Here is a 13,672-nt window from a genome sequence, read left to right on the forward strand (position 1 = left end):
TTATGGATGCTAGGCCACCAGAATCTTCTATTTATGAGGGCTATAGTTTGAGTGATTCTGGGATGAAAGGTAAAATTGGCGGTGAGGATCCAGTGACTCAGATGTGCTCTGACAAATGAAGGGACGTAGCTGCAATTGGGTGGACCAGTACCCAGATCAGGTTCAGACTGTTGAGCTTGCTTGATGACGTCCTCAATCTCCCAGGAAAGAGATCCAATGATACAACTAGGACGAAGAATGGAAGCTGGGAACTTGTCGTTGTCGTCTGAGAACTGGTGAGGCATGGCATCCAGTTTAATGTTTTTGGAACCCGGGCAATAAGAGATTGAGAAGATGAAACGAGAAAAAAACAAAGACCAAAGGGACTGATGGGAGTTGAGGTGTTTAGCAGACTGCAAGTAGGATAGATTTTCATGATCAGTCCAGACCAGCACATAATGTTCTGAACCCTCCAGTCAATGCCGCCATTCCTCGAAGGCCAGTTTTCTGGCTAAGAGCTTGTTATCTCCCACATCATAGTCACACTCTGTGGGGGAGATGTTCAAGGACTTGGCAGACATGTTTCTTGTCGTTGCTGAGATTCTTGTAATAGATACGAATGTTATATAGATAGACAAACACAAAGAGGTTAAGACAATCACCGAGTACATCACGCCAGGGCTTGAAAGACAGCTGGGGCATTAGTCCGAAGGGCATAACAAGGTATTCAAAATGTCCCAAAGGGGTCTAGAAGGTTTTTCCTACTCCTCTCTCTCACATTCTGTTATCCATTTTCACAGCCATGGCAATTAGATCATCCAGGGTCTCCGGTTTATCCAGAAGCACAGCTTTGTTTAATGCATGAAAAAAGACACTCTTAGGTGCACTGGGGTACAAAGTGTGAAATTCAATAGAAAATTCAGCCACTGATCTTTGGCCCTGCCTGGTTCTCCAGAGACCACTGGCCAGGGAAGTATTATTAGGATCCTGATTAATTGTGCCTTTAAATTCTTGAGCAAACTCCTGGATGGAGCAACAAAATTAGGGATAGTTCTGAAATCGGGCCTCTGCCCATTTTAAATCTTTATCATAAAGGAGAATGTAGGAAATCGTGGAATCGTCAGGGGGAAAGGAGTGTAGAGAACAACTTAAGACCAAAGAGCATTGTAAGAGGAATCCCCCACTTCGGTTGAACTCACCCTTTTCTGGAGTTGGAGAACTGACTTCACAGAAGGGTGCATGAGCTGGAGGTGACAGTTGGTGAAGGAACTCTGGGGACCTCTGCTGGTGGAGGAACAGGTGGATTAGTTTGAAGATTCTGTAGAAGAGCTATAATATGATCCAAGCGTTGATCTGTAGAATGCTGTTCACCAGAGAGCCTGTAGGATAGCTTCATCTTGAGTTGTGTATTCTATTCAGAAATGGTTCTCCTGAGAGTATTGGCTGGGTCAGATTGGCTTGAGTGTTCTGTCATGGTTTTGTTCAAATGCCTGACCCACATGCACAAATTCTCACAGGTTCTTGCAAGTTTTTAAAGGATTTATTTAAAGACAATGATTCTGAATGTGCAGGTAATCTTGATCTGGGGGATTTCAGATAACAGGGTAGTGGCGCCACTGAGGAGGAGAGCAAGAGGTGATTAGAGGAAATATTGTAGGGAAATGATGATGAAGGAAGGGTGGGTACGAGTGGAACCCGGAGGGAGAGGTCTGTGTGGTGGTTGTAAGTAATAGAGCTCGAGGGCGATGAAGTAGATAGAAGTGGAGGTGGAGATGTGAGTGTCGAAAGGCAGACATATTGCACTGAGGATGAAGATATAAGTAGTCTTTGCCAGGTTGCCAGCCATAGAATGGACATCGAAAGGTTATTGCTGAAGTAGATGATTTGCGGCTAGGGATCCAGCTGAGGAGGAACTTGGTTTCAGTTTGAGGATTTCCTTGAGTGAAGAGGAACGAAAAGAGATCTTTAGCACTGGAAAATAAACAGGGAGAATCATGAGAACTCAGAGAGCTTCTGGTTTACCTCATAGGTTATCACTTAAGCGTCGAAAGACTGGCAACCAGCTCCTCTATATACTATATATCCTATACTCTAGCTGATGACTTGATAACGAACACATGTGCCGGAGGTCCACCTTCCGGTAGCTCCGCCCATTGTTCCCTCCAGTGGAGACCTAAGACTCCAGAAACAGAGAAAACCAACCACACAGACAGAAACACTCCAGATTCTTGACACTAAGTTTAAAACTCTATGTAAATACACCAAATATTTTAAAAGAAATAAAGCATTATCTAACCATGTTCAGGTGTGTAAAAAGTCAAAAAAGTCTAAGAAAATAAGTGGAAAAGCAACCAGAGATGAAAGAAAAGGATCCTCAGAAATCCTGGAGGAACTGTTGCTTTTAAAGCTTTAAAACAGTGGAAGAAAGCCTCACTGAAAGCCAAATAATTAAAAAACCTGGATGACTATAGACTTTTACACTGTACTGAATTTTTATGTGAATAGTTGTAGTTGTGTCTTCTTTGTCAAACCTTTTTATATCTAAATGGACAGCTTCACTCAACAGACCTTGAAGTTTTTTAACATCTTAAAAAAAACATTTGAAGAGTCTTCTCTTTAAATGAAATACTTTTGGTGATCTTCCTTTTGTAAGGCTGTTACAGGCAAGCGATGCTTGAAATATTTGATTTCATCAGCCTTTTTTCCAATTCTGGTTTCTGCTTCCTTTGAATTTGTTTCTTCTCCTAGACAACAGATTCAGAGAAATAAATTAACTCTATAAATCAAGGTAAACCTGGCTTAAGCAGGAAAACATCCAAATCAGGCAGGATAGTGGACGGGTTAAGCTTATATAACCACTTTCAAGTCGGACTGACCAGTCAAATCTCTTTTACACAACGAGTTACATTTACCCATCCACACAAGCAAGGGCACAACAATACACACATTAGTACGTAACTTGGGATTCACTGTCTTGCCCAAGGACAAATGAATTCAGTTCAATTCAGTTTATTTATATAGTGCCAATTCACAACACGTTGTCTCAAGGCACTTAAAGTCAATTCAGTCAAATCATACAGATTTCATGTTAGGTACATACAGGGGTTGGACAATGAAACAGAAACACCTGTCATTTTAGTGTGGGAGGTTTCATGGCTAAATTGGACCAGCCTGGTAGCCAGTCTTCATTGATTGCACATTGCACCAGTAAGAGCAGAGTGTGAAGGTTCAATTAGCAGGATAAGAGCACAGTTTGGCTCAAAATATTGAAATGCACACAACATTATGGGTGACATACCAGAGTTCAAAAGAGGACAAATTGTTGGTGCATGTCTTGCTGCGCATCTGTGACCAAGACAGCAAGTCTTTGTAATGTATCAAGAGCCACAGTATCCAGGATAATGTCAGCATACCACCAAGAAGGACGAACCACATCCAACAGGATTAACTGTGGACGCAAGAAGAAACTGTCTGAAAGTGATGTTCGGGTGCTAACCTGGATTGTATCCAAAAAACAAAAAACCACGGCTGCCCAAATCACGGCAGAATTAAATGTGCACCTCAACTTTTCTTTCTGCTCTCGGTGGAGGAGGACGCTTTTTCTCTGTCTCCAGCACCCCTCCCATATCTGCCCTGCTTCAGCTCTGTGTCTTGTCTTCTTTTTGGAGCCTCTTTTTGCATATCTTCCAAATTCTGAGTTATGAATTTGGTCAGCTGGTCTCTCAATGCAATTGCTCAAATTTTCTCGACGAGAAGACAGGGTGAAGGAGAGCCCAACTTGTCCGGACGGGACGTTTTTCTCTGGACACACAATGGACTCCTGGCAGAAGTGGAGGATTGTGTGTTTGTCAATAATGTCAGTCGAGGATGTGGAAGATATGTATATAATTGGATGTTTGATATCAGGATTTCTGCTTTTTGGAGTCAGCGGTTACCTGGCATATCGAGAAATTCGGAGAATGTCAGCAGCTGTTCTGGCAATTGTGAGGCTGCCTGGCATGTATGATGGGATCTTCAGGGCGATCAACACTCAGACTGAGATGTTACGTGAGCTGAATCGCAGACTGGATGTGATCCTTATACAGGATCGCAGGCAGGTTGCGGTTCCTGGACTCAGGGGTGAAATGGGATAAATCTTGGAGAAAGTTGTTCACTCGGATCTGGCTGTTTGGATCTGCCTTTGAGAAGCACCAGCGAGACTCTCAAGGCTGATGGAAAATTAAGAGTCAGCCTAACCCAAATAATTATTGTTTTTCTGAATCTGGCTCCCCTGCACGGCCTTGATGGCTGGCTATTTTCAACCTCTCCTGGAAGTTATGTAAACATGACGCTCTGCTCACTCTGCCCCCTCCCTTCCCCGAGGACATCTGTGGACCTGCTCAGAACTTTGTGGCCGGTTGATGAACATTCCAACGTACCATCAAGGACAATGGCCTCTATGACAGTGCTTCATGGACTTACTTGCACACACTCACTTGCACACACACACATGCTCAAGATAAACATATGCATCCCCTCACACCACCTTCACCGTTCCCAGCATGTTTTGTAAACTTGTTGCTTCTTTGTGCTGAGGTTTTTTGCAATCTTAAACTGTATCCTGCTAAGGATAAAGTGTGAAATATGATTTTCTTCCCTCTACTTACCTAATGTGGCCTCTTTTCTCATCTAGCAAGGGCAGTGCCTGTGAGTGGGCAGCAAAGCCTCGGTGACCCGTCCCCCCCTTGTCTTGTGTCATGATGTATGTTTGGATGGGTTGTACTGGAATTCTAATTTCCCCTCAGGGATCAATAAAGTATCTTTGAATTGAATTGAACTTTCCTGTTTCCACCAGAACTGTCCGTCAGGAGCTCCGGAGGGTCAATATACACGGCCGGGCTGCTATAGCCAAACCTTTGGTCACTTATGCCAATGCCAAACGTCAGTTTCAATGGTGCAAGGAGCGCAAATCTTGGACTGTGGACAATGTGAAACATGTATTGTTCTCTGATGAGTCCACCTTTACTGTTTTCCCCACATCCGGGAGAGTCACGGTGTGGAGAAGCCCCAAAGAAGCGTACCACTGAGACTGTTGCATGCCCAGAGTGAAGCATGGGGGTGGATCAGTGATGGTTTGGGCTGCCATATCATGGCATTCCCTTGGCCCAATACTTGTGCTAGATGGGCGCGTCACTGCCAAGGACTACCGAACCATTCTTGAGGACCATGTGCATCCGATGGTTCAAACATTGTATCCTGAAGGCGGTGCCATGTATCAGGATGACAATGCACCAATACACACAGCAAGACTGGTGAAAGATTGGTTTGATGAACATGAAAGTGAAGTTGAACATCTCCCATGGCCTGCTCAGTCACCAAATCTAAATATTATTGAGCCACTTTGGGGTGTTTTGGAGGAGCGAGTCAGGAAATGTTTTCCTCCACCAGTATCACGTAGTGACCTGGCCACTATCCTGCAAGAAGAATGGCTTAAAATCCCTCTGACCACTGTGCAGGACTTGTATATGTCATTCCCAAGACGAATTGACGCTGTATTGGCCGCAAAAGGAGGCCCTACACCATACTAATAAATTATTGTGGTCTAAAACCAGGTGTTTCAGTTTCATTGTCCAACCCCTGTACATTTCAATTGATCCTAATTATCAAGCAGTCAAACTGAGTTTATTATTCAAATTGGTTATTTCTATCTAAGGAAACCTAGTAGATTGCATAGAGTCAGTGACTTGCAGCATTCACTCCTCCTGGATGAGCATGTAGCAACAGTGGGCAGTCACTGGCATTGACTTTGCAGCAATCCCTTATACTAAGCATGCATGTAGTGGAAAGGAAACCTCCCTTTGACGTTATGTGACATTGACATGCAGCTGAACTCAACATTCTGATTGCCAGATGACTACTCATCCTGCTGATCAACAGCCCACAATTTAAGTGTTCAGGATTTGGAAATACTGGGTTACCATAATGTTTTTTTTGTAGTTAAAAATAATGTCTATTCTCCACAGCTTTATTCCTGACATAGCTGGTGTTTCATGGTCTTCATGATGCTGTTTGTTGAATAGTGTTCTCCAACAAATCTTTGAGGCCTTTCAAATGAAGATTAAATTACACACAGCTAGAAATTATGAACTACGTTGTGTTGGCCTGTCACATAAAATATCATTTAAGTACATTGAAATTTGTGGTTGTAACTTCATGAAATGTGAAAAGGTTCAAAGCAGTATGAATTATTTACCAAGGCTCAGATCATACTGCAAATATTCATGTTAATATTCTCATTTACTGTTTGCAGCACTGAAGCTGATATTTGGAGTCTTTTATTTCCAGGAACACAGTATCAGCTAATTTGTCTTTAATAAGAGCAGACTCTGGAGTTAGGATGCAGAGAGAATCATCGTAATATGTGAACCTGTGAACAGTTGCTTTGCATTTCACCAACAAAACTCATCATGATGCTGTGTTACAACTCTAACATCTGGAGATCAGAGTTACATGTATTTTTCTGCACTCTCGCTTCTCTGTGTGCAGCTTTTTAAAGGCAAATTCTTCTACTGCGACGGGCTAAATCTCAGCAACATCACCAACAAAACCGAGTGTCTGCAGGCGGGTTTTCGCTGGATTCGACGGAAATACAACTTTGACAACCTCGGACAGGTTTGTCACACGCCCACACATCTTTGCTGTGACACCTGCTAGTGGGAAACAGATTGTCAGCATGGCACTGATTTAAATTCACCTCACTTACCCAGGCGCTGATGTCGCTCTTTGTGCTGTCCTGTAAGGACGGCTGGGTGAGCATCATGTACGATGGCCTGGATGCTGTTGGGGTGGACCAGCAGGTGAGGCGAACAGTGAATGCTGCAGAGGCATTCAGACATTTTAGACAGTGAATCTTTTTGTTAGTCATTTGTTCCTTTGAATCTGAGTGTTTGGGCTGAGGGAAAGGGGAACTTTTTCAGAGGAAAAGGAAATGGATAAATAGATGTGACAGTGCTGGCAGTTTCACTGCTGAGTCAGGACTCACATTGTCTTCTTGTTTATGCTCCCCCCTTTCCCTCCTCTTCTTCCCTCCTCACCTTACTCACTCTTTTATCCTCCTATTTAATCTAACTCCTCTTCCTTCATCTCTCACTCTCCTTGTCTCTTTTTGCAGCCTAAAAGAAACAACAACCCATGGATGCTGCTGTTCTTCATCTCTTTCCTCCTCATTGTCAGCTTTTTCGTGCTCAACATGTTCGTGGGCGTGGTCGTGGAAAACTTTCACAAGTGTCGTCAGCAGCAGGAGGAGGAGGAAGCCAGGCTGAGGGAGGAGAAACGACAGAAGCGACTGGAGAAAAGGAGGAGAAGTGAGAAAGAATTAGGGTAGTGGGTGGGGATGGCCACAGACACTATAATGGACAGAAGTAAACCTTAATATTGGAACTTGCAGATCATCTGACACCAGAACATCCAGATTCTTCCACCTAAGCTGTGGATCTATGCTGCTCCTCCAGAGCTACCATGGGCCTTTTGGCTGCTCTGACTAATGCTCTCCTTGCCCAGCCTGCCAGTTCAGGAGGACAGTCAGTTGTCTTTGTAGGCTTCAGTTGTGCCATACTATTTCCATTCTATAGTGAGATTAAATTGCACACAAGTGGACCGCATTTATTAATTAGGTTGCTTCTAAAGGCAACAGGTGGTGCTGATTTAGGGGTATTACAGTTAAAATCTGCTAAATACAAACACAAACAATTTGTATTTGTATAAATGTTGAAAAACATGTATCTTTTCCATTCCACATCACAATTAGGTATTACTTCTTGATAGTCTATCGTATAAAATCCCAGGAAGATACAGTGAAGTTCGTGGTTGCAACATGACAAAATGTGAAAAAAGGTTCAAGAGGTGGGAATACTTTTGCCAGGCACTGCACAAGAAGATTTCCCACAGTTAGGGAATATTGGCTTCTGTTGAAACTCATGCATCAAACTGGTTCTAGATGCATCACCTGAGGTTTTCATGTGATAGATTTTTTTGGGTTCTCCTATCAAATCAGCTGCTGTAGGAGGGGGTTACCAATAAAACTAGTTGTTTTCGTTTGTTCACATCTCTTCTGCTTTGAAGCATGCATCATAAATTAGACTGGACGGTTTTCTATCCCCTAATATAAAGTATTTCTGATAAATACAAAAACCAAAAAGAAAAGTGCCAGACGAAATGTTGCCAGACTGCTCTTACAGGCCCAGTGTTTTGTTTTGTTTTTTTAATTGGGGTTGTTTTGTGTAATAATTAGCAGTCATCATCTCACTTGCAAAAAAGTAATCAAGAGAGACCATATTTAGAGGAAAGTGTTGTTGAGTAGGTATGAGCAGTTGTCTATCTTACCTGTAGGAGGCCCGAAATGATGTGGCTGTGTGAAGTAGTTAATAATAGTCATTATTTTATCTTTTAGCAGAATGAAGCCACCTTTACAGAATCAAGGTGTGGGTAAATATGATTTATGTATGAGCAGTCAATGTCATACCTGCAGTAAAAACCAATCAGTGACCCCATTTGGAGAACCAATTTTCAGTTGCTGTGGAGGTTCTTGATTGGTTTCATAAAAAGCAGCAAAAACCTTTCTTGGTTTTCCATCGATAAAACCATCTCTAAATGGTTAAGATTCCCTCTGCTGTATTCTGAACTTTTCCAATGTATGAAACTTTACACAAATCACATTATGTTTTGCGGTAAAATCAATATATTGTTTCCTTGTGTACTAAATAGCATGCAACAAAAGAAGACAGTGTTTCTTTGGGATCAATTACTGAGTGAAAAATCATTAATAAGATAATAATAAAAACACAAAAAGACAATCACAAAACGGCAAATTATATAAAATACGTTTTGAAGCAGTGATGCACTTTTCATTCATGAAACACTAAGCCTGTTCCAGACACTTGGCTTTTCATACATGATATGGGAGTGTGTGATAGGCTTGTTCTTTTCAGGAAACATCACCGATATCATTTTCTACACATTTGACCTTTAAGACTTCCTTTCAGGAGACTTGATCAAATATGCAATAGACATGTACATCCGCATAGTCTCTTCCGTATGGTGTAGGTATTACAATTCAGTCACTGGTGCAATTATTCGCTGCACAAACTAATTTCTGCATTTATTACACTCGGCACTGACACGCACACTCAATTCTTTATTAATTTATTTTTTTGCACTACCACAATGGTGACTCACTCTGTCCACTCTTTCTCTGCAGTATAATCTCTAGTAGTGCTCTCCTCTTAGTCGGTGAACTGTCGGGCAGTAGATAGGGAGGGTTTTCTGCCCAAAGACACCTTGAGGTGCCATGGAGAGTGTGTGTGCATGATGGATAGGATTAAATTCCTGAGGTGGCACATTTAGTCTGCACACTGACACACAGCGGAGTGCCACTTGGCACCCGCTTCATCAGTGACTTCATAGCCTATATAATATTTTTCTTTCAGAAGCCTTTTAATGACTGTGTGTGTTTGTGTGTGTGTGTGTGTCTCTCACAGGAGCTCTGGAGAAGCCATATTACGCTGACTACTCCCCTCTGCGTCGATCCATACACACAGTGTGCACCAGCCACTACCTGGATCTCTTCATCACCATCATCATCTTCACAAACCTCCTCACTATGAGCATGGAGCACTACAACCAACCTCAGGTAACCATGGCAACTCCTACTACTACCTGTCCTAGAACCATAGTAATGAAGCAGAGGTACAGTAGAGCCACATTTGGGTTTTTTGTAAGTGTTTGACTTTCTGTGCACCCTGCAGTACCTGGATGAGATACTGAAGTACTGCAATTACGTCTTCACTCTGGTTTTCGTCATTGAGGCAATTCTAAAACTCATCGCTTTTGGCCTGCGACGGTTTTTCAAAGAGAGGTATTTACATCAACATAAGCCCTTAAAGGGATAGTTCAGGATTACTGAGGTTCTGGTGAAATGTTATAAGCAGTTAGCCTCTTTCCTGCAGCAGATAAATCGCTTTTCGTCTCCATCTGGGCTGGACTGGGACGAAACGTTGCCACTAACTTTATGGGTTTGCTGTGGTACTGGTAATTGAAGTGAAATACCACACAGGGATTTCACTGTTATCTCTGTTACGTGAAGGCATTTGATGAATTAGCACCAGGTCCATTTCCATTAACTTTCTCACTCAGTAGGCTAACCTACAGACAGTCTTATACAAAAAATATGAATATTTTTGAAAAGTCATTTGTTTCAGTAACTCAGTTCACTAAGCGAAACATATATTGATGAATTACCCGCAGACCGATGTTTACAAGCCTTTATTTCTGTTAATTACAATGGTTTTGTTTTTTGCTTACAGCTAATTAAAACACAACATTTAGGATTAGAAAAACATTTTTAATATAGAAACATAGAGCCTAATGAAAAGTATATTTAAAACCTGCTTAAACTGGAAATAAACCCCAAATCAACTTTTTTTTTTTGCAGATAAACTGTATGAATTGGGCCTTGGGTGCTATCTTTGTTATTGTGCGTTTTGTTTTCAATTCAATTCTGCGATATGTGTCCTAAAGCCAGCTTAGTGCTGCCCTCTTTGGGTTGAACAGTGGTTAATGTCGTTGAATGTTTTCATTTGCTCAAACGGTTCAGCTTGGTTCTTGGTTCTGGTGTCTACTTCACAGCCCCGTGTTATAAAACCATCTCACTCAGACAGGAGCAAGTCAGGAGTTAGAATTTCGAGCATTGATCATAGCGTTTTTCAGGTTAGCATTTTACCAATTAACAGCGCCGGCTTCGGGCATCGCTAAATCAGCACCTTGAGTCAGCAGCTCAAACTGACGAGGCTCAGGCCCACTGGGCTCCACAAAGCCTCCCTTTACCTCTGTTGACAAGGGGGGTGAAAAATCCTCCACCTCAAAAGATCTCTGCATGGCGTAACTACCTGCATCACTCTGCCCACTTTCCATTTTCAATGTACCAAATTAAGCTAGTTGCCACTTTCCCTCGTCCTCCTGATAACACCCCTGCTTAACCCCTCTGCTCATCCCCACACTTGGCCTGTGCCCATCAGTGTCTCTTGGCACTGCCCACTTTGGTGGCCTTTTTCTAAATTTGTCTGGGGGCAGGGTTATGTTTTTACATCAAGTTTAGTTACACTTTAAAAGATGTTATTATAAAAAGGTCCTTTTAATCTGACAAATGAGCCTCTTCAGATATTACTGTATTTGCGTAAAGTTTAGCACAATAATGTGGCAGCCAATTTGCCTAAAGATGACAAGAAAGTTTGAAAACAAAGATTTTACCTTAGTAATATTTTACTAATGTTGCAGCTTACTACTCTCTCTTCACTCTGTCTGCCTTCGCTCTGTCTCTCTTCTTCTTCTACTTTATGTTGCCATTGAATGTCTGTTCCTGCAGAAGTCAAAGCTACATCTGCCTTTCTTCAGCACCCTTTCTCTTTTGGCTTTCCATTCTGCATCCCTCAGATGAAACCGAAAGGAACTCTTTGGTGTATTTTAGTCAGCATCATTACTGCAGTGCACTGTGGGCACACTACATTACTGGAGAAATGACGGGAAGGGAAGAAAAGTGTGCGGCTGTGAGTTCGGGTGTCAATGGGGTGGGCGGATAACATTAAAAAGAAAAAAAGTGTACCGGTTCACCAGGCAAATGACCTGTATGCCTGATCCAGCCCTGGTCTCCATTTAACAATCTCCATTGGCTCAGTTGCCAAGGTCCTCTCAGACTCTCCTCATATACAGGTCCTTCTCAAAATATTAGCATATTGTGATAAAGTTCATTATTTTCCATAATGTCATGATGAAAATTTAACATTCTTATATTTTAGATTCATTGCACACTAACTGAAATATTTCAGGTCTTTTATTGTCTTAATACGGATGATTTTGGTATACAGCTCATGAAAACCCAAAATTCCTATCTCACAAAATTATCATATTTCATCCAACCAATAAAATAAAAGTTTTTTTAATACAAAAAACGTCAACCTTCAAATAATCATGTACAGTTATGCACTCAATACTTGGTCGGGAATCCTTTTGCAGAAATGACTGCTTCAATGCGGCGTGGCATGGAGGCAATCAGCCTGTGGCACTGCTGAGGTCTTATGGAGGCCCAGGATGCTTTGATAGCGGCCTTTAGCTCATCCAGAGTGTTGGGTCTTGAGTCTCTCAACGTTCTCTTCACAATATCCCACAGATTCTCTATGGGGTTCAGGTCAGAAGAGTTGGCAGGCCAATTGAGCACAGTGATACCATGGTCAGTAAACCATTTACCAGTGGTTTTGGCACTGTGAGCAGGTGCCAGGTCGTGCTGAAAAATGAAATCTTCATCTCCATAAAGGTTTTCAGCAGATGGAAGCATGAAGTGCTCCAAAATCTCCTGATAGCTAGCTGCATTGACCCTGCCCTTGATAAAACACAGTGGACCAACACCAGCAGCTGACACAGCACCCCAGACCATCACTGACTGTGGGTACTTGACACTGGACTTCTGGCATTTTGGCATTTCCTTCTCCCCAGTCTTCCTCCAGACTCTGGCACCTTGATTTCCGAATGACATGCAGAATTTGCTTTCATCCGAAAAAAGTACTTTGGACCACTGAGCAACAGTCCAGTGCTGCTTCTCTGTAGCCCAGGTCAGGCGCTTCTGCTGCTGTTTCTGGTTCAAAAGTGGCTTGACCTGGGGAATGCGGCACCTGTAGCCCATTTCCTACACACGCCTGTGCACGGTGGCTCTGGATGTTTCTACTCCAGACTCAGTCCACTGCTTCCGCTGGTCCCCCAAGGTCTGGAATCGGCCCTTCTTCACAATCTTCCTCAGGGTCCGGTCACCTCTTCTCGTTGTGCAGCGTTTTCTGCCACACTTTTTCCTTCCAACAGACTTCCCACTGAGGTGCCTTGATACAGCACTCTGGGAACAGCCTATTCGTACAGAAATTTATTTCTGTGTCTTACCCTCTTGCTTGAGGGTGTCAATAGTGACCTTCTGGACAGCAGTCAGGTCGGCAGTCTTACCCATGATTGGGGTTTTGAGTGATGAACCAGGCTGGGAGTTTTAAAGGCCTCAGGAATCTTTTGCAGGTGTTTAGAGTTAACTCGTTGATTCAGATGATTAGGTTCATAGCTCGTTTAGAGACCCTTTTAATGATATGGTAATTATGTGAGATAGGGATTTTGGGTTTTCATGAGCTGTATGCCAAAATCATCCGTATTAAGACAATAAAAGACCTGAAATATTTCATTTAGTGTGCAATGAATCTAAAATAAATGAATGTTAAATTTTCACCATGACATTATGGAAAATAATGAACTTTATCACAATATGCTAATATTTTGAGAAGGACCTGTATGTAATTCACAAATATTAAAATGGAAAAAAAATTTAATTCAAATCCTCTGACATTTAGTCAAACCAACAACCAGCTAAATAAAAGGCTCAGAAACAAACCAGAGAAATAGCATTGATTGGTAAAACCACAGCCTATCAAAAACAAACCGCATTCTGTTATAAAAATAAAGGCTGTTTAGGGTTAAGGGTTATTGCATATCAGTTTAGCAGAAAGCTGGTGAATTCTGAAAGCAAACTGAATACTGTCTGAAGTAAATGGGGTGATAAGCTTTAAAACAACGTTGCATGAATGAGAATAAAAGAAGCACAGTGGTCAAATTACAATTTACCAAAACACGAGGC

The 13,672-nt window shown here is 42.2% G+C and overlaps 1 protein-coding gene across 1 annotated transcript in view; it reads left to right on the forward strand.

Annotated features, from left to right (window-relative positions):
* Positions 1-13,672, forward strand: part of LOC124867794 (voltage-dependent T-type calcium channel subunit alpha-1G-like) — a 107,841-nt gene that overhangs the window by 75,990 nt on the left and 18,179 nt on the right. The window contains exons 23-27 of the mRNA XM_047364397.1: positions 6,505-6,630; positions 6,726-6,815; positions 7,130-7,322; positions 9,495-9,646; positions 9,762-9,871. Of these exons, the coding sequence (XP_047220353.1) occupies positions 6,505-6,630; positions 6,726-6,815; positions 7,130-7,322; positions 9,495-9,646; positions 9,762-9,871 (671 nt within the window). The remainder of the gene's footprint in view (positions 1-6,504; positions 6,631-6,725; positions 6,816-7,129; positions 7,323-9,494; positions 9,647-9,761; positions 9,872-13,672) is intronic.

Source organism: Girardinichthys multiradiatus, chromosome 5, assembly GCF_021462225.1.
Source record: "Girardinichthys multiradiatus isolate DD_20200921_A chromosome 5, DD_fGirMul_XY1, whole genome shotgun sequence".
In the NCBI taxonomy this organism is placed as follows: Eukaryota; Metazoa; Chordata; class Actinopteri; order Cyprinodontiformes; family Goodeidae; genus Girardinichthys; species Girardinichthys multiradiatus.